At 36.0% G+C, this 21,377-nt stretch overlaps 1 protein-coding gene across 2 annotated transcripts in view; it reads right to left on the minus strand.

Moving 5' to 3' along the window:
• Positions 1–21,377, minus strand: part of PREX2 (phosphatidylinositol-3,4,5-trisphosphate dependent Rac exchange factor 2) — a 167,027-nt gene that overhangs the window by 20,348 nt on the left and 125,302 nt on the right. For both annotated transcript variants that reach the window (XM_042808631.1, XM_042808632.1), the window contains exons 33-37: positions 19,816–19,918; positions 16,854–16,997; positions 12,726–12,840; positions 2,682–2,748; positions 244–434 (exon numbers count right to left, since the gene is read on the minus strand). In XM_042808631.1, coding sequence (XP_042664565.1) covers positions 244–434; positions 2,682–2,748; positions 12,726–12,840; positions 16,854–16,997; positions 19,816–19,918 — 620 coding nt within the window. The remainder of the gene's footprint in view (positions 1–243; positions 435–2,681; positions 2,749–12,725; positions 12,841–16,853; positions 16,998–19,815; positions 19,919–21,377) is intronic.

A 21,377-nucleotide genomic window follows, 5' to 3' on the forward strand; every position in this document is an offset into this window, starting at 1 on the left:
TCTTTTCCTGACTTGACTAAGGAACAATCCATAACAACTACACAGAACAAAATCATACTGCTCATTTCTGTCAATCACTGAAAGCACAGTTATACAATTACACCACAAAACTTTAAAGTATACGAGATACTTAGTCACATACGTGAAAAGACAGTGTAAGAATTCCATTTAAAAAGAAAATTCTCCAAACTTCAATATCTGAATGACTGACTGAAACAAAGGGAGGAAAATAAATTGCCATACCGGTGAACTCCACTGTTGCACATAATGATGTGACAAGCTCCAAGCCTGTTACAGAGCTCAGAAGAAACCGATAGCAATCCAACTCCAGAAGCACTGCAAGCAGTGTATGCGCAGGCAGCAGTGCGCTTAGATCGGATGAAGGACCCTACGAGTCGGTAAAGTTCATCCAAGCAATTAAGTGGCCTCATCAGCTGAAAGAGAGAAAAATAAATTTTAGTATTTGCTACCAAGAGAATGTGAAACGCTGTTTTTGAGTAAGTCTTCCCAGATGTGTGTTGGAATAACGGGGTAAGCTGGAACAGCCAAAGTGAGATTCTGTAACTTACATAAAGAACGTGTAGTCCTTTGCTATGTGACTTAGAACAACATTTTTTTCATTCCCATAGCAGCTTAGTGAGCTGATCTTCAGTTCAATAAACTGAACAGATCCAAAAGTGCCATTTCTATCATTGGTATTTTCAGAAAAGGGAAACCACAAAGAAACAACCATAATGCATGCAGAGGAGGGATGCCAAGGCTGGTTAATTGACTCACTGATAAAATTAGATTATAATTAAGAAACACTATCCCCCCATTTATGCAAACAGCTGTTTTCTAATCTCAACTAACAGTATGGAAAGAGAAAAATGATCAAGAGTAACAAAATATACTGCAAAACTCAACACTAGTGTATAGAAAATGAATGATTCACCTTTCTTTACTAGGTGAATCATTCAAGTGGAAGGTTGCCCTCAGAAGAGGAACCCTCAAAAGAAGTTTAGCAATAAAAAGCAGCATCCATGGTTCTTTGTGTAAAGAAAAGATTCACAGCACAGTTTTGTAGATTCCATAATTCAAATTCCGTTTCTCTTCCTACCAGAAATACTTAAAGATTCTAACAAAATCCTACTACCCAAAGGAAGGATATTTTGAAGGACTGATTAATACCCCAAAGACATCCTTAACTAATCAGAGAAATGTCAGCCTCACTTGCTCATTTTGGAGGTAACCTCACTAAAAAGCATACAGTTCAGGTAAATAAATTAGAAAAAGAAGTATATTTAAATCTGGGCACAAACAGATTTAACTTGGTTTAACTCCTATTGATCTAACTTGCATCCATTTAAATTGATTTTAACTGTGCCATTTACGAATGCAGAGCTATGGAGAAGAGAACAAAAGTCACAGCTACAGCTACAAACTGAGATCATGCATTCACTCTTAGCTTGCTCCAATTGCAAAATAAATGCATTAGCTTAACTTAGCATCCCTTGGTTAGATCTGTATTATAAGCTGCTTTTATCTTGCCCTTGACCTTTTTACTGAAATAGCAGGTTTGGGGGTAACAAGCACTCCACATGTAGTTAAATTTGTCCTGCTGCGGCTGTGACATTTAAAAAATATATGTTCTTGACACCATAGAAGGAGAAGCACAGGCTCACCTCCTCCTCCCCTTCCATGTAGTCCAGTACAGAGACAAGAAATGGGAACAAGAAACAGAGCAGGGTTGGTCTCTTCTCAGAGGTGACAGGTGGCAGGACAAGGGGAAATGGCCTCAAGTTGCACCAGGGCAATTTTAGGTTGGATATCAGGAAACACTTCTTTACAGAAAGGGTGGTTAAGCACTGGAATAGGCTCCCGGAGAGGTGGTTGAGTCACCATCCCTGGATGTGTTTAAAAACCATTTGGATGTGGTGCTCAGGAACATGATTTAGCAGAGGGTTGTTAGGGCAGTATGGTTAAGTTATGGTTGGACTTAATGATCTTTAAGGTCTTTTCCAACCATAGCAATTCTGTGATTCTATCTGTTTTCTAATGGTCATACTGTGTGATACAGTCATAAATTTCAGTCTGTCACAGAGCTCAGTGACAATCATTGCATTTCTCAAGACAAAGTAACTCAATCACTTTCGCTTTTAATTCAGTACAGACAAGATCCTAGAATTCTATTGAGCTGCAATATGGCTATTAACTCTCTGACAATAGGGGAGCATTAAATGAATTTTCCTAGCCTCTGGGATCTCTCAGTCACAAAGGTTTGAAGACAGATTAAAGTATTTGAAGAAAGCCTAAAAGCAGGTTTATGAGGAAGTATAAGATTCTGAAACAGTACTTAATTTTCAACAGCAATTCCAATTTTCAGAACTAAAAATATCTGCCTGCATCTACTCCCTCATTGCCTAAGCCTATCAATGCTCCTGGTGTGACTGTATTACTCTGACAGTACAGTGAAAAAGAAAAGTTGTAGTTCTCTTTCTCAGATACATTGATGCCCTCCAGCCTCATCAATCAATCAGAATCAATTGCAACAGAGAGCCCTTAGAAGAGGGGTACAACAAAAAGTTGCAAGAGTTTCTCCTTTCCTTGCCCATGCAGCTTTGAATACTTCCATTTCTCAATGGAAAGGACACGGTGTGTAACACAAAAAGTTTAATTAGGTACTTATCATTTTTATTTACCTTATCTATGTAAGCTGCTTTAGATGTTGAATTTGGAGGCAGGTTTGACTTGTCCAGGTAGAATGCCCTGAGAAAACAAACATAATACAGCAAAGACTGTTAATTATTTGAACTCCTGAACAAAATGGATGAAGGAGACTATTCTGAGAAATTGTCCTAAGGTTGGATTATTATCTTACTATTACTACTACTATCATAACAAGAGCGGGTCAAGAATTTACAAAGGTAAACAGGTACTAACGCTCTTTTTTTTAAATAATGAGAAATGCTTTTCTTGTTTTGGAGATTTCCCCTCTGCCCTTCGACAATTCACTGCAAAATTTTAACCTCTACTCAGAAGAAAAACATGTTTTGAAAATGATTTTCACCGAAACATACATTTGCATCAGTGAAAGGTTTGTGGCAGCTGTCAGATTTTAACAGTAACTTTAGGAAACCTGGCATCACGGTATGTAAACAGCACCTGCATCTTACGTACTGCAAGTTTTGTTTGCATGTTTGTTTAAATATCAGTTGCAAATAACTGCAACGATATCAGAACCAAATCTGAAAGCTAGTAGATTTTTCTGCCCATAGTTTTGTAGTTTTGAGAAGCATCTTCTCCCAGATTTATGGTCTGAACCTTACACAAAGCACAGCAGTGAAATCTGATCTCATTCTGTTATTCCATTAAGCCCTCGTGCAATCCAGAATTTACTCCTTGTTAAAGGAAGCTGGAGACTATTGAAAGGAAAAGAGGTTTGCAGAGAAAATTACTCATAAATCACTGTGAGTGGCCACAGCACATAAAAGCTACCTCAGTAGCAACAGGCCAGCCTTTCTCTTTGTTAGCAAAGCTAAAGACCAAAGCACCACCCTGCCACCCACCAAATATTATTAGACTAAAAGCCTTCACTGTTTTTTCCTGCTATGCCACAGGAAAATCTGCTCCATTTTCAGTATGTTCAGCACTTCCATTTTCTTTGTGCTATTATTTCAGTAAATTCAACTGCATTAAATGAGACCAGAAACCAAATATAGAACAGTACACACATTAATGGAGTACATGGAAAATAATCAATTCAGGGTACAAAATGAAGCAACACAAGTGCTAGAATAGGATATACAATTATAAGAATTACTATATTAATTCAGTCTGTTATTCACTAAGTTAAAGAACAAAAGAAATCAACTATACACAACATTAATTTTGAATATCAAAATATCCTGCTACCACTGAAACAATTCCCCCTCCACTACAATCAGATAACACTCCCAGATGTTTCTCCAATGCTTTATTTTTATTGCTTTTCATAAAAACATGCTTCAGTATTTTACAGAACATGACAAACTGTGGACAGCAAATAAATTTCCAAAGCACTTCGCTTAATTACTAAATGCTTGTTAAGGTCCTTCATCATATTTTATGGGAAAAGTTAATGGCAATCTTGGCGCAGCGCCCAGTTCAGACAGTATTTTCTAATCAATTTGAAATGAACAAGAATGAAATCATAGTTCTTTGTCTGCAATTGTGATGCTGTTTTGTGCTACTAAAAGCCTTACAATTTCTATAAATTCTTGTAGAAAAGCCTTCCTTTAAAGAGGAAAAAAAGGTAGAAAAAACAATAGATATTAAAACTACAGGAGATGATTGCTATGTTCCACCTTTTAAAGACACTCCCTGTGTCAAAATGTCAAATAACAGGACAGATACCTCAAGGAAAACTTACTATGGATTAAAGTAACAAATAGGTTAGGGCTCAAAAAGAAAAACCTATCATAAAATAAATTTTCCCATAACTTGTGCATTAGATGCAGAAAAACTGATAGGATTTTGTAGGTTACCCTAAAAAAATGATTTAGACATGTAAAAACCTGAAAAAATGTAACACTGAAAACTAAAGCTTAAAGGAGACAGGCATTTGTCTGTCTGAGACACTCTGTACATGCATGTACATGCACAATCAAGTTCCTAGGCTTTCAAATTGCTGTTCTAGGAAGTCTGTATGCTTATACTATATGTTGACCATCCATTCTCTGACTGGACACGATGGAAAGCTAATTGGATTAAATCGCATTAAATAAAGGTTAACTGGGGGTTCTGCTGTAGAAAGGTCCAACACTGGACACGATTTGAATTGACAGTTATTGCAACACAGAACAACTCCTGTACATTTTACTAGCAGTATTTCTATATTGCTATTCATGCTCCAAGTCTAGAAGAAAGAAACTGTAACATTCTATTTCTAATTAAGTGCACAAGAAAGGAATAGTCTTTATATAGACAGAATACATTAAGATAACTACCCACTGAAGCCTCAGCATACTGAGTAGTTGAAAGAAGTCTGCACATACGAGCAATCAGATGTCAGAACACACAAGGACTTCCTACCTTCCATCATTTACATGCCTCAAAAAAATACGTATTTCAGCAATAATGACAATGTGCAGAAGCTCTGTAATTTCATCATAAAACAAGATTATGGACATCAAGGAGATTTCAACCCTAACATCCATGACAGTGATACAGTCCTGTGTACAGTATTATTATTAGAGAAAAGTTTAATTATAACAAGAAATCACCTTCATGACAATTTCACAGTTTTAAATTCTTAAACAGTTTAGATTGTAATATTCTGATCATTTACAAGCACCACTGTGCAACTCAAAGCACAGAAAAGAAAATTTGAACACTCTGTGGCACTGAACTTACCTTGGGTAATTTATATTTCATGTGTAAGTCCCTCCTGGCTAACTCCAGGGACAGTGACACACCAGCTTTGCCAGTGTTTATTCTAACTGTAACCAAACAGAACTGTGGAAGTGTGAGCACAAAAAGTTCTGGATGGCAGAAAATAGAAAAAATAAAATAAGAAAAGGCTTTTTCTCTATGTAACTCTGATTGTTTTTCAGATGTTGCATTTTACCCTCTATTTTTCTAGTGATCCAGAAGAGATCTTAGTTCCCAGTATGCTAAGCCTCCAGTCATCTCTGTTTATTTCCCAGATCACTTGAAATCATCCTGTTCTATTAATTGAAAGGAAAGATCTTGAGCCAACACCACTTCTAGTTGCCTTACTGCTTCTCCTTTTATACCAACGGCCAAATCCACACTGAACCCACTGGTACTAACAGCTTCCGCACTTCTTTATCACAAAGTATATTTCGCTTCTTGATTTATGATATTCTAGACATGGAATATTGTGTTAAGGTGATAACATGCCAAACAGTCATAGGGTAGCAAGCATTTCTACTACACCTACAAGCTGTACAAGCTACAGGCTTGAACTGAATTCATACCAAGTGACCAAAAATGAAAGAAAAAGCTTCATCTCTAATGACTGCAGACACACTTTCTCTGCATTTGCCAAGCACTAAGAAAACAGAATGATCCAGGTGTCATTTCGAGGTGTTTTTATTCTTTAGTATCAAGAAGAATAATCTTCAATTTCTGAACATTCTCTGTAATAAATTTTGATCACACTTTGCCAAAAGTCTAAAGAGTTTAAGAAATTTATACTCACACACAGGGTATGTAACTGGAAGAGAGAAGAAGAAAAAAACAAAAACAAAAAAACATCTAAATCTGAGCCAGCTGGAGATATCTTTTAGACCAGGTAGACAATTTAATTTACTTTATCCAGTATCTCTCTATTCACTCTGGTCCTGCTTCACTTTAGATGCAATGAATCCCAATTTCTGTTCTACCTAAAATGTTTCTCATTAAGTTTGTCAGGAGACAAATCTGGCAATTATTTCCTTGTTATGTCCTTCAGAGTGAATGCTTAATTCTCAATCTCTCCTTCATAACAATTTTGCATTATATAGAGTTCAGCTAGAAGTATCTACTTCATTTGGAATCACATCTTAAAATTCCAAAAGGCATCAGATTTCCATTTTTTATAGGCATATAAACTACTTGATAAATTGGTATGTATAGCATTGCAGTTGAGTTTTGTTGCTGTATTTTTAAACACAATGCAATATATCAAATACCTGGCATTAAAAATAGGAAAATAGCTTTTGCCTAGTTCATAAATATTCCACTTCAGTGGAAAGAAAATGTTTTCATAGAATTACAACCTAAAACCTGTAAGTCTCCCCAGATTATTATGTTCTGAATTTGATGGCAATAACAAAGACTAGTTAGACATGAAGGAAAGGAAAATAAGACTAAATTCACAGGACAAGAGGGGGACAAGAACAAACAGCACAAGCTTCTTAATCTCATGAGTAATTTCATTTGGAAAGGCTTTTTTCCCACTGGAAACCGTGGGGAAAGAAGTCTGTCAGTTTTAAGATGGCTTTTAATGCATTAATTATGGGACTTGATATATGATTTTGTCTGTGTGATAATGCAGGCATGGTCTTGAGGACTCATACTCTTGTTCCAGTGACAAATTCTTTCTTTCATAGTAATTAACTCTCTCTAAATAGATAGATCTTTTATGTTGTGTCATTTCTACCAAAGTAACCATTAGAGAATTTTAGCTCAACCTGAGGTCATAAATGCTATCACATCTACTTTATGCCTTGAGTAAGTTACACATAGTATGGAAAATCTCAGCCTGCCAAGGAGCCTGCAGCTTGAGAAGCTGCTGAGTATGTATGCATGTTTGTGTAAATAAAAAGATGTTACATTACATAGACATATTTTTGTTCCACGCTCATATAAATTCTAGGGGCAGAAATTCTCTCTTCATAATTCTTTTTTAAAATAAAAAATAATTATATTAAATTCTCACGAATTACAGCAAGATTAAATTAAATTTGCCAATATTCCGATAAAGGCTTCTTATGTCATCAGATAGATGCAGGAGGCTTTAGAAAGAGACACAGTTTGAAGTTACATTGCAAATTAAACACTTTAAAATGACAAATATTGCATTCAACGTAATCAGATGTTCAGTGTAATGAGGATAGTTAGCTAAATCATTTGTCATTAGATTCAGTGATTATAATTGCTTCCTTAGCCTAGCAGACTTGAATTTACCTCATAAAATGATATCAAAGAAAGCAGCAACATAGGAGAAATGAAAAGAAAAAAATAATTTTAAAAAGGCCTTTTCCCTTTAGTGCCAGCTCACTTCAAAGAATAGTTCCAAATCACACAGAACGGCAGGCACAAAGAACATTTTCATCAGGCCTTCTATGTTGATGCATAGGCAAGTTAATTACTACACAGTAATAATTAGCACTCACACCACTGGTGAGAATGGACAGCAATCCTCATCTACCTTTCCCACAGCGTGATCTTTGGCCTAAATAACTAGGTCATCATGTTGTCAGGGATGTCAGCAGAAAGAGACATATCAGGAATAAATATAAGAAGTAGCGCTCTTGGAAGTAGAGCTCTCCTAAGTTCACCTTCATCTATTCCTTTCCTTGTTCCCCTCTTAATCTTCCCAGCTCAAACCACCATGTTATTGGGAACCAAATTTTAAAGGTGTTTAGATATCTAAATGCAAGGACAGGTGCTAAAGAGGCATTAAAGATGTTCATTAATCTAACTGCCTATGATTGCACTAATTTCTCATCAGCTAAGAATTAGCTGTGTAGACAATTTCAGAATTCAAGTATAGGCACCAAAATTCCATGAGAGTTTATTCTTGTGTCAAGAGAACGCAGTGGAACAAATGCAGACATCTCACATAGTTGTAGCCCCGCACCCCACTGAATGCTCTGTATCCCAACATCTTTTCCACTTTTGAGACATATTATTCATGTGCTCCAGAGAAAAGCTCTTAAAAACAGATGTTCCTGGACTTTTTTGATTAAGATGATAACCAAGAGCACCTGTGAAAAAGTAGATTTTAACAGAATGTTGAAGGAGGTACCCATTTCCTTCCCAAAAATATAATTCATAGATGGAAAAAGTATGATCAGAATTGCCTGATATATGTCAAAATGTCAAATATTCATGGAGAAATAAAGACTGGAAAAGCAAGCTTCCTTATTATCATAGATTGGAAGGGACTGGAAGGCCCATTCTACGCCATCAAGCCTAAACCTCTGACAAATCAACACAAGCATTCCTATAGTCATCGAGGTCATTCTAAAACAATCTCACTTACTGCAGGAAGCTAATCCAAAACTTAATTCTTTTGAGGGAAAATGTGTTTATATTCAGCTAAAGGTTTTATCTTAAAAGTCACCATTCAGTCTAAGGATTGCTTGAGTTATGGCCATTCAGCTGACATGTAGATCAGGGTTTCTCCCAGCTTCTAAGTGGCCTGCAAACATAACCAAGCTTTTGTAATGACCGTATGATATATTTCTATGCAGTATACTAATAAATACTATAATGAATCACATCATGCAGGAAACAAACCTTTAGCAAATATAAAAATCATATTCATAAGACAGAGTGTGTTTTAACTAAGTAACTCTTAAAACATTAACATTTCAAAAACGATAAATCAAGTTTTCCCTCATTCTTTTACAATCACGTATGATTCAAGATGTGCCAGAAAAGATTTAACTCAATCCAACAGTTTAAGTAATTATATTGCATTCATGAATTATCACTATTTGTATCACTGTTCCTTGCAGACATGAATTCAAATACCACCATGCCTTGCTGAAGAAAAACTGACTCATATCTATAAAAGCAAAACAACTGATTCAAGATGGAACAAGGCTATTTGAACAACAAGAAGTAGTGAAGGAGAAAGATGAAGAAAACTGAAAGGAGGTAAGAGAATGTAGAATATTATTATTTAACATTAGTATCTGTAAAGGTAAGATGCACTGGTCCTCCTGTATGACAACAATAGGGATATCAAAGACATAGTAATAAATATATTAAAAAATCTTTACTGACCTAATTGCTTTCACTTGGTTACATTACATGTTTCCTACTAGCAAACCATTTGATTAAAATTACAGTGCACCAGCACAACTTGCAAATATAATTTCAGTACAGCTTTTTCCCCTCATGCATGTCAGAGAAGCATTGAACTACAGAAATAAAAGCACGATGGCTGACGGTGAAAAAAAAATCCAGCATCATTAAGAACAATTGTGGGCCAGATGCGGAAGATTTTCCAGCAGCTCCAGAAATCTCATAAACTAGTCTATTTTTAAAATAACATTTACTCAGATAAAGGACTTCCTACACATCACAGAGGCAAAGGATTTTGGCTCAGGAATTACAGAAAAGGTAGAAATGCTTAGCTAGTCTTAGAATGAAAGTTCTCTTGTATAACCAATCAGATTCTGATAGGTAGGGTTAAAGTCAATTACGGAAGATGGAGGGACGTTCCCTCCATTCCACATAAGTATCAAATTAAGTAACTGGTTTTCAACTGTCTTTCATACGATATCCTACCAATGATGACCTTATGATTAGTGCTCTGCAGTTGAGGTTGCATTTCCAAAGGCTGCAAAGCAAGGACCATGAAAGAGACAAGTTTTCATGACTGCTCAAATCGGTGTTGAGGAGGATCTGGATGGATTATATCACTTCTGATACTGTGATGAAGTTGATCATTGTTCATTAGCAATGAATGAATGAATTCTGCAATATAAGTAAGGATTCCATTTTTTATTTTACTTGATTGACAAACCACTACAAATTTACTAATATATCTCTTGATTCAGTCATATAAATAAATTGCAAGTGAATTCGGTATGGCACATGCCAGTATCTGTCTTTTCACCCAAAAGACACTGCATTCCTCAAAAGTATTCTGTATGTTCATTCTCTAACAGAACTTTACTACAGAAAATTAAGTAGTAGCTGAGGTACCAAACATTTTTTAATTTTATTTTCCTGCTCAATTTCATCACAGTTCCTTTGTAAGTGGGATTATCTACAATTTAAATGGCTCCATTGGGTTCAGATTAGAACACTATTAGTCAAATGTGTCAGGAATAAGAGAAGCTGAATTTGCTTCAAAAGTTCTGCTGCTCTGCTCTGCTTTCTGCTGCTGTAGCAATGGAAAGACTGCAAAGTGATCATCAGATAGTAATTCCAGGAGTAGCACTGTATTCCTTTTTGTACAGAAAAATGATGGTTTACTGGTTGTGTCTTGAATGACATTTTATTACTGATTAGGTGGTGCTACACAGAGGATTTCTTCCACATGAAGAGTTTAAGACAATGTAATTGCTTTTGTGTATGTTTCCAGGGACTATTCAATTTCACTTTTATGTTTTCCTTTGGAGCAATTATCCAAATGTTAATAGCTTTTGCTGCTGTACTTAGTTTATTAGATTCTCCTGTCCAAACACCTACATTGCCTAGCAAAGAGCAGAACAAGAACAAAGCATCTGCTTTTCTCTTTTTCCTCTTCTCTTCACATTATGTTAGTGAATTCCTGAAGCTCTTTGTGCCTCATTTAAGAAATGGCTTAAGTTCAACAGAAAATAAATGCAGAGATCAATTACTGAATGTCCTCATCAGACATGAAATGGCTGGGAGAAAAAAAAAAAGAAAAATGTAATTTTCCTATTCTTCAAATTGGACAGAGCTACCATTGGTAATTTTTGTTGAATGTTAACCTTTTCACAGTAGCTTCTTGCAAAACCTGGCATTAATCATTAGCAACTGATCAGATCCATGAATCAAAACACTGTAAGAGTGCTATGTCTTACTTATTAGAGCCAAAGCATGAATGAAGATCCTAACTAGAATGCATGAAATAAGCAAGGCCAAGCAACATTAGAATGTAAAGTTGGTAAGAACTTATTTTAAGGATTATTATGGGGCTAAATCAGATGTATTCATAGAAAAGAACATGACAAAAAAATTGCCTTGACCAACTCATAGAAAATACTTTAATGCAGAATTTGCATTAAATATCACTATGACCAAAGCTTCCTATAAAACTGAATGGTCACATACAACTTCTTAAATAAATACAAAGGATTAAATTTTTTTTTCTCCCTCCAAATAGTGACTTTGGAAAAATAAAAAACAACGTGGAAAACAGAATAAGTAAATAAATACTACACTTGCCATTAGGACACATTTGTACTGACACAGATGGAACAAAGAAATGAGATCTACAGTATTCATAGAGTACAAGGGGATTTATAATTGCTTTTGCTGTAATACCACTTAAATTAAAGCAAATTTAGAAAATGCACTGCTTTGATAAAATATTTCAGAAATACATTTTCATTTCAAGATACAAGAAAAAAATGTCCCAACCACAGGAGTGGGTCAACAGGTGAAATAGCTGGAAAAATATTGAGACCTTCACTTATCTGCTTCTCCCCATATAGATACCCATGGGATGATTGAACAACCTTCCTCTTTGCTTTTCTCAGCTGTCCTCAGCTCTCTCTTCTACCTCCTGTTTTCTATTGTTTGAAAGCTACCTAACATGGTAGTTTCCATCCAAGTAAAGGATTTAAAAAGTGAAAAGATGTGATTTTTCAGCAGTCGTTTGCACTTTTTCCTCTTCAACTCATGTAAACGATATACTTAAAAGGTGTTTTCCACAGATACACTGTGCTGCAAGAGTGGTCTTGGTACATACCTTCATTATTCTATTCAGCACTAATAGATTAGTACACCAAAAATTCTGTCTTAACATGCAGCTTCCTATTTACCAAAATACATAATCTGTATCATATTACAATGCATATGTGCTCTGTTATCCATATCTGAAGCTGATGCAAATACCCAGAAATGTTTTTATTCCCATTAGTAATGGACAAAAACACAAATACATTCTGCTTTGATGAAAACAGCATTATTTTTAACTCATACTCTACAGAAATATGATCTGCAAAATCAGACCACAAAGTTCAACAACTGATACAGCAGATCAGCATTTGTGATCAAGCAGACATTTCCTTTTGTATATACATTAGTAAATCAATCCTGAGGCAACTACAGCTGTAATTTTCATGGAAAAACAATTTAGGAAAAAATTATTCTACTTCTATTTCAATGTAATCTTAACAGTGCAGAAGTAAGAAAAGTCAGAATCATGAGACTTAGATCTTCTTCAATCAAGCAACAAAAACAACTATCACACAATGCACTTTAATTTAAAGATATGTCATAGAAACTGGTCAAAAAGTAAAAACTTGCATGGTATCATTACCCACCGTAGTTTCTGGTTATACTGCTTGACTTTCTCTAGCGATGCTGCATTAATCTGAGCTTGAAATTCTTCTACTGAAACACTGTCTCTGTAATAATATCCTTCCATGCTCTCCAATGCTATAAAAAGAGAAAGTAGAATGAATGAGAGAAAAATCAGTATTAAATATTTAATATTCACCTTTGTAGCTTTGTTCACAGACTAGTGAATTAGTTTCTAACCTTGAAGTTGTGACTCCTGTGGATTGCTGAGCTGTTTCTTATGTCATCAAATTCTCCTTAAGATTTCATTTACAAGAAAAATTATATTGCTGTCCCTGTAGAAAATACACTTTTGTTGCTCTAATTGAAGTCTGAATGCCTAAGCCTGAATGCAAAACCATATTTTTAATTTCTGATATATACTGGAAAAGCAGTAAAATGAACTGGGGTAGAAGAAACGGATAAAAGTACCAGCTACTTTCACAGAGGGAGACCTAACTTTGTGTGAAGCCTCATATGGGGAGATGTGGAATTCTTGAACCTGTAGATATTTACACTGATAATCTGAAAGCCTTCTACTGCAACAAGTAAAACAAATTTCTTTGGATCTCTGAAAATGTCATATAAGTTATACAAGCTCCTTTTTAGGTATTGGGTATGTCTCAACGTTCAAACGCTTCACTCATCTCTGCTGTATTCACTTTACAAAAGCAAGGTGAAATATTGCTACAAGAATTCAGGACCTAAATAAAGGTTTCCAGTAAAAGACACTATCCTCATATGATCATTAACACAAACAAAAAAAAAAAAATCAGAAGAAAGAAAAAATAAGTACAACCTTCCCATTTTGGCACATTCTTCTAAAAGCAATAACTTCCAAAAGCAACCCCCCCCCCAAAAAAAAGGAAATGAATGAAAAAAAAAAACCACAACCTACCAATCCTTAAATTTAAATACTCAAGAATGCTCACCCTTTTCTTTGACTAAGCTACATTAAATGTTCAAGTGTTTGAAACATCTCAAGCAAATATGGTCCAGAAAAATCAAGGTCATTACTTAATGAAAACTTGTTAAGAGATTAACCTATTTATAACATAAAACATAGGCTCTTGGCAAAACAGGCTTTTTAGGGAGGAGCATTAAAGATTTCACAATTAAGAACATTGCTACTTTAGTAATCCATACACAGTAATGGAATTCATCACCCTATCAGAAAATGCATGCAAAGCAGAGTTCTGATGGAAACATGCTGCAGTCTTTACAGCTTCAGCTGTACACAGAATATTAAATCTGTATTAAGCAGTAACTGTACTGCTTAATATGACCAGTTAATGAATAATTCATTCAGTGTGAAAGAACATGCAAATTGCACTCCCCTTCGGTGCTTTCAAAGTTTGCAGTTCTGTTTCTGTGCAAAAAAAAAAAATATTAAATTTCAACATTTAGGTTTGCCTCTTATTTGGTGTTAGGTCACACCAGAAAGCCCATACAGAAATATCCACAGAACTCCATTTCTAACATGAGGTTACTACAAACATAGAGCTGATTATCTGTACTTCTTGTTTCACTGGCATAAAGTTGGTTTTATCCTGGTTATATCACTCACCAGGAAACTCAGTCACCTGTGAGGACTGACTGAGGCACACACAGTTCTGTTTCTACAGGCACTGTGTGGGTCATTCTCATGGTTGCTAGCAGGGAATCCAATACTGTGTGCTTTGGCTCCCTCCTTCATTTGTAGAATTTAATATATTTTTACCTAGTATATTGAAAAGCTCTTTTGTAAGGCCAGATTTCCTTACAAACTGAAACATATCTTCCATGGTACTCTTCTGTTGATATTAGGATATTATGACCTGGACATATAGACAACTTAATGGGAAATAAATGGAGTGGGAGGATGAGGGGGAGCTTAAAGAGTATTATTGGAACATGGTCTACATCTAGAGGCTCATTACAAGATTACTACAGAGATCTACATTGTTCAAAATCCGACCCAGAGGAGGTGACGCTTCCTGCCAATTTTGCAGCTGCAACCAAACAGCAGAAATCAACGTATACATTTATGCACAGGGCCACCAAGTGGGGGACCTAGACAGGCTGGAGGAATTGGGCAGCAGGAACAATGTGAAGCTGAAAAGTCAAATGTCAAGTCCTGCACCTGGGAAGATGGAGCCTGGGGAACAACTCTGCTGAAAAGAATCTGTGTGTCACGTTAGTTTGCAAACTCCACATAAGCCCTGGCAAAAAAAAAGAAAGCCAACTACATCCTTGGTGCTAACAGAAGCATAACTGCTAGACTGACAGAAATGTTTATCCTTACTTTCTTTAGCATTCATTAGATTGCATCTTGAAGCTGTGTTCATTTTTTGTCCCCGTGGTACAAGAAAGCTGTTGATCAACTCAATAAAGAGGACAACAAGAGGAAGGATACATAATCAAGACTCAATAAATGTTCTAAAACTATTAAAAAAAGTTGACAATCCTAATCCTGCAAATAGAGAGATGTCTAAATTTAGAAATGGAGCTATGCAACACAGATAAAACAATACTGATATGTTCTGACTTGTTCCTTTGAAAAGCTACTGCATAAGCATGATTTTCCGAATGTTCAGTTTTTCAGCGTTATAAACCACTCTATTTTCAGACAGGAAATAGCTTAGCTGTTTTAAGGTTGGAAAGCAAGAAGTAACTTCACAAGGGAACTCACAGAAGATTCCTACATTCCTATCTAATAAATTTCAATTAAAGACAGGGATCTACTGAGTTAGTTTGATGGCAGTTCATTCAAATCTCACAGGAGAAAGGTAAAAAACAGAATCTCAGTATACTCATTAATGAGAGGAAAAAAAGAGTTATTTAAAAACTGTTATGTAACTTCTTATCCAGGACTTCTTATTCTTGGAGTGTAATAGACTATTTTGAAGGAGAACTCTTGGAAATTAAAGAAATTAGGTATTATAAAGATAGGAGAAAACTTTTACTGAAAATTAATAAAGAGATGCAATATTTCAATGAATCTTTGCCCTTTCATTTCAGCTCATTACAAAGACACTATTATAAAGATTAAAAATATTTGGGGCCTCTGAAATGGAAAGGGAAAATTTTCTGCAAAATAACTTCTGCAGCACTGAATCTTTGCCCCCCTTCGCTGAATCTAAATGAATAGGTATTTCCAAGATTGCATCTGAACGAAGACAATTTCCATTCTCTTTCATGTGGTTTTTTGTCTGCTCTACTGAAATGTGTCTGAAGCTCATTGTTCTCCTTTCCCCATATGACTGAACTCAATCTATTCAAAGAAATCCACTGAAGTCTATCCTTTTTAGTTTATTTAAAAATCAGACTTCAGGGATCTTATTTAAGAAAAATCATGTTTTATATGTACAGTAAATTCTGCTATCTCTTTACGTATATTATTGTTCACTATTTCCTTTTACATTCTTCTCATCAGAAACCAAGCCCTCCATGAAATCCTCATTTGTGTATCTGACTTCTGCCTGTTCACACAGACCCTGGAAGCCTTTCTCAAGGTACAGTGCACTGTCAGCTCAAAGCAATCAGCACCTTGCATTTACCATTTCACTGAATCAAATTCCGTGCTCCTGATGACTGTAATGACACTGCAGCTAATGCAGGCTGCCTGCAATTTATGAACAGCATGAACATCAGTGCCTCCATTCATCATTTCAGTAATGTCTGCAGTGTCATAAATACAAAAGCCTGAAAAGGTTATTTAAGTCTTCATAACATTTTAAAGAGAGAGAATTCTCAGAGGATAACAATTTAGTCTTCATATATGAAGTAATATGAAAAGCCTACCATAACATTTGGAATGCAAAACACTTAAGAGCAAGTTACACAAAGAACAAAACAACATTGATGAAAGAGCATTCATTTTTGGTGTTGGAATAATATTACAGTTATAAAATTAGAAATGCATATCCATGCATTTATTTTTTATCACAAATCTCAGCAGTTCTTAAATTCACATTTTAATTCTAAGCTTTCAATAAATGCACAAATTAAACAACACATTTAAACATTAAAAGAACTATGCCCTTACAGTTACAGATTTAAGTAACAGTAAGTAGGGTTTAAAGAGACTTAAGTATTATTTGTAAGAATCAGAAAAAAATAAAACAAGTTACCTTGTGAAAAAAGTACGGGGTGGATTTTAAATCCCCCTCCATTCTTCAGTCTTTGAGGAAGCTGTTCGAAATGGTAAGTATCAAGGTAGAAGTAAACCTTCAGAGTTTGCCGGCTTCCTTCCGCTTGGTATGTGATTGGGACATCTGAAAATACAGCCAGTGTTAGTGCTTCGTTAAAACAATCACACGTCCTTTTCCAGAAACTTCTGCACCCCAAGTTCACATGGTTAGATCAAAATCACTACAAACAAAATGAGTACGTGCAGTATTTTACATCGTATTTAATGCTGCTCCGGTCACTTTTGGCCCATCCATTTTCAAAAGTAGAAAAACAGCATAAATCCACCTTTGCCCTGCTGCCAATGGCAGCAAAAATACTAAGCAAATACAGATGGCATGAGTCTACGTTGAATTCTCTGAAAATCTGAAGAAATGTGTACATACAGTGCACGGTTTGAAACCACTAGAAGGATGCTTTGAGTAGCTTGAGCCATATTTCATACACAGTGAATATTTTTCACTATTTTTGGTAATAAAATGCACTTCTATTGATCACACAGAATCATAGTTGAAAAAAAAAAAATTGTCATTGAAAGTTCCTTTTTTTCTGAAACCACAGTAAAGATGATTGTAGTGGCAACACTAAAGCTAAAAGGAAATAGAGTTTGTTACACTCCTACAGCACATGTACTTTGTGTTCCTCTCTATTTTAGCACAGACACTTCAGTCAAAAGACATAGAAAAAGAAGGTTATCAGGAGTACTCAGCATCAATTCACCAAGGGGAAAATCATGCTTGATCAATCTAGAAGCCCTCTATGATGTTATGACTGGCTGGGTAGATAAAGGGAGAGCAGTGGATGTTATCTCCCTTGACTTCAGCAAAGTTTTTAAACTGTCTCCAATAATATCCTCATAGGTAAGCTTATGAAGTGTAGGATAGATGAGCAGTCAGTGAAGTGAATTGAGAATTGGCTGACTGAAAGAGCTCAGAGGGTTGCAATCAGCAGCTTAGAGTCTAACTGGGGGCCTGTAGGTCTTGTCCTGTTTAACATATACATCAAAGACCTGGATGAAGGGATAGAGTGCGCCTCAGCAAGTTTGCTGATGATACAAAACTGTAAGCAATGGGTGGAAAGGAAGCTTATGAGGTTCAGCAGTGCCAAGTGTAGAGTCCTACACCCAGGAAGGAATAGCTGCATGCATCAGTACATGTCAGAGGCTGATCTGCTGGTAAGGAACTCTGTAGAGAAGGACCTGGGCGTCCTGCTGGACAACAGCTTGGCTATAAGCCAGCAGCATGCTCTTGTGGCCAAGAAGGCCAATAGAATCCTGGGGTACATTAAAAAGAGCACAGCCAGCAGGTTGAGGGAGGTGATCCCACCCTTCTACTTTGCCCTGGTGAGGCCACATTTGGAGTACCGTGTCCAGTTCTTTGCTCCTCAATTTGCAAAGGACAGGGAACTTCTACCAAAATTGATGAGGGGACTGGAACATGTCCCTTCTGAGGAAAGACTGAGAGATCTGACTGTTTTGCCTGGAGAAGAGACAACTGGGATAGCATCTTATCAACACTTATTACTATCTAATGGGTGGGTGTCAGGTGGATGGGGTCATGTTATCTTCAGTGGAATGCAGCAACAAGGAGCAATGGGCACAAACTGGAACACAGGAAATTCCATCTGAACAAGAAGAAGAACTTCTTTACTTTCAGGGTGACAGAGACACTGCAGTAGGATGCCCACAGTGGTTGCAGAGTCTTCTCTGGAGATATGGAAAACCCACCTGGATACTTTCCTGCGTGATCTATTGTGGGGAACCTGCTTCAGCAGAGGGTTGGACTAGATCTTTTGAGGTACCTTCCAACCCCTACAATTCAGTAGGACTCTGTGAACAGTTTATGGTTAACTCTCCATCAGAAAGCCCTCTTAAAACTCGTCATCCAGCTTGGCAAGGCTTTGTTTAAAAAAAAAAAAAAAAACACCACCAGAAAATCTCTGAGCAGGATCCTGACTTGACTTAGAGAAGTAAAAATGGTCTTATATTAGCCATTTCCTACCTAGATACCAGAGTTGCAACTTGTGGGAATGGGTGTGTTTCAGAAATTTTCAGAGCACAGAAACCTCTCATTAGCTTTGTGGAGGACTTTTTTTCTTCTGGTTTTGTTTACTGCAGAAGTTCTCTTATGTGTGGTCTCAATCCAGCAACAGAATTGTTTCAGAAAAGTTTGAAGTTAGGCAGACATGCTTTCCTCCCTTCCCAGGGGAGTTTGTTGTTTTGTTGTGTTCTTTTTTTTTTTTTTTTTTTAACTCACTACAGAAAAATTTCAGCTTAGTGAAAAGAATGAAGGAGTGGCTGAAAATGAGTGACGGGTATAATAAAACGAGCAGTCTGTGAAGCAGTCTGCAGTTCCTTCTTACTAGTTGGGGGAGTACTGGAAGGAAGAGTTCATGTCTCTGACTGTCTCCATCACCAAGTCTCAGAGGAAGTTTCTTATAAGATTTAAAGCTACTCTGACAGCATTTGCTGTCTCTTAAGGAACTCTTTCTTTTGAGATCTACTTTGTCTATCAGAGAAGCTGAATAATATTAAAATGAAATGCTTTTAATGCTTCTCCATCTTATCTTAGTTGCATTTGTTTACTAAGGCCGTCAAGCTTCTTTTAAACACAACTCCTGGAAAACATTTTTTTTTATTTTCCAGGGACTTTCCTTATGTAGTCACATACTCCCAATGGAAACTTCAATTAAACAGATACTTCCTCCCTCCAGGTTACTACTGATATCACCATTTAATGATTCTCCATCAGGACTGATGTTAGCTGCATTCCAGGAATTCTTGGACTATTAGGAGAGCTAATTGTCTATAACCCCAAGGAAGAAATGTTCTAGCAGATAAAAATATTAGAAATACAGATAATATTTCTGAACAGCAATACCCAGATATTAATTACAATCACTCACTTGCAACTAGTGGTTCTGCCTCTGATTGTCTGAAGTAAAATGTAACTTTTTCCAAGTCAAACAGTGCAACCAGTGTATCCTCCAGCATAGCTTGTTCATCAGCCTAAAAAGGCAAAATAAAGAATGAAATGGTCATTTTGGACAGATGCTTTCTCTACTAGAAATAGCATGAGAGCAACAGATAAGAATGTAAGAAAAGCTACAGAATGTTGCACAACATTTTACTAATGCAGTGCATAAAGTAATTAACTCCTAGATAACGTAAACATAGCTGCTTATATAGGCACTTTCCCTTTCATTACTTGTCCATAATTAATAAAATAACATTATCATTTCACAATTGTAAATTAATAGGCAATTTACAGCTACCATTATTCCTTAGGGCATTTAATCAAGCAATATAATAAACATTCTTCATGTAAGACTTCAACATCTTGTCCTTGATACAAAGCCCATCTTGTAAACCAACGTAGAGCAAATCTGAAAAGCAAATTCCACTTTTCTAGCAATCTGCTTTTAAAAATGCCATTACTTCAGTATTTCATTTATGAAAACTAGACAACAGTTCGTTGTCTCCACTCTAGCCACCAGTAATTGAACCAATAGCTGAGAATAAGTACAGCTCAGTGATTTGCCTACAAACACCTAGATGCAGATCAAGTAACCAGGTACATCAACGTTGTGATTTGCACAACACTGAAATATCCAGCCTCATTTACCAAAAAGTTTTAGGAAATAAATTACTAAGTTCTCACAGCAGCTTACTGCATCTTTAAAAATAGAAATAGTCACCTGCAAGGATGGCTATCTTGAGCTAAATATGCAGAACAATTATAGCAGAAATCAATAATCACTTAAAGTAACCCTCTCCTAGCACATTAAACTACCTAGAGCTAAATATAAATCAGAGGAGTTAAATTAGATGCCTAAAAGAACAGAAACAGTAGGAAGACAAAGAATAATCAACTAGCTGCCTGAAAAAGCAACAAACTATAGCTTGCTGAATTGTAGAAAGGAAAAAAAATTATTTCCCCTTGTATTTATAAAAAAGCATCACTGCTTGAAATATTTTGTTTCTTGGTTCAATTTATAAAGTCTCTGTGGAGAAAACAACGTTTTATCAGCATAATAGTCCAAAAACCACTCAGTGACTTGGGAAATCTCTGCACAACTGTTCATGCCTTCCTGAACTCTGGCCATAATGAGTGTAATTTCCTTCAAATACCATTGTTTAAAACAACATGGATCATTTGTAAGCAAAACAGTCCTGAGAAAGTATTGAAAATGTTGCCTGTTGTTTTTCCTTAGTTAAGAACAGTCATAACTGAAATTCAGAATTTCTGTGCAAACACATATACACAAGAGATTAAATGTAGGTTTGGGTTTTGTTCTTAAATCAACAATGGATATTGCTGGTATCAGACTACATTTAAATAGCTAAGTAGCATGACTTCATTACAAAATAAGTCTCTACTATCTTGAAAGGAAAAATGGAAGTATTCAGGGATACAAAGAAAAAGCTATTTACTGATGGCACAACTAAGCACGTATTAAGTCGTAAG

This window comes from Centrocercus urophasianus, unplaced genomic scaffold (assembly GCF_019232065.1).
Source record: "Centrocercus urophasianus isolate 14NV4802_14NV808 unplaced genomic scaffold, USGS_Curo_1.0 seq_11, whole genome shotgun sequence".
Classification (NCBI taxonomy): Eukaryota; Metazoa; Chordata; class Aves; order Galliformes; family Phasianidae; genus Centrocercus; species Centrocercus urophasianus.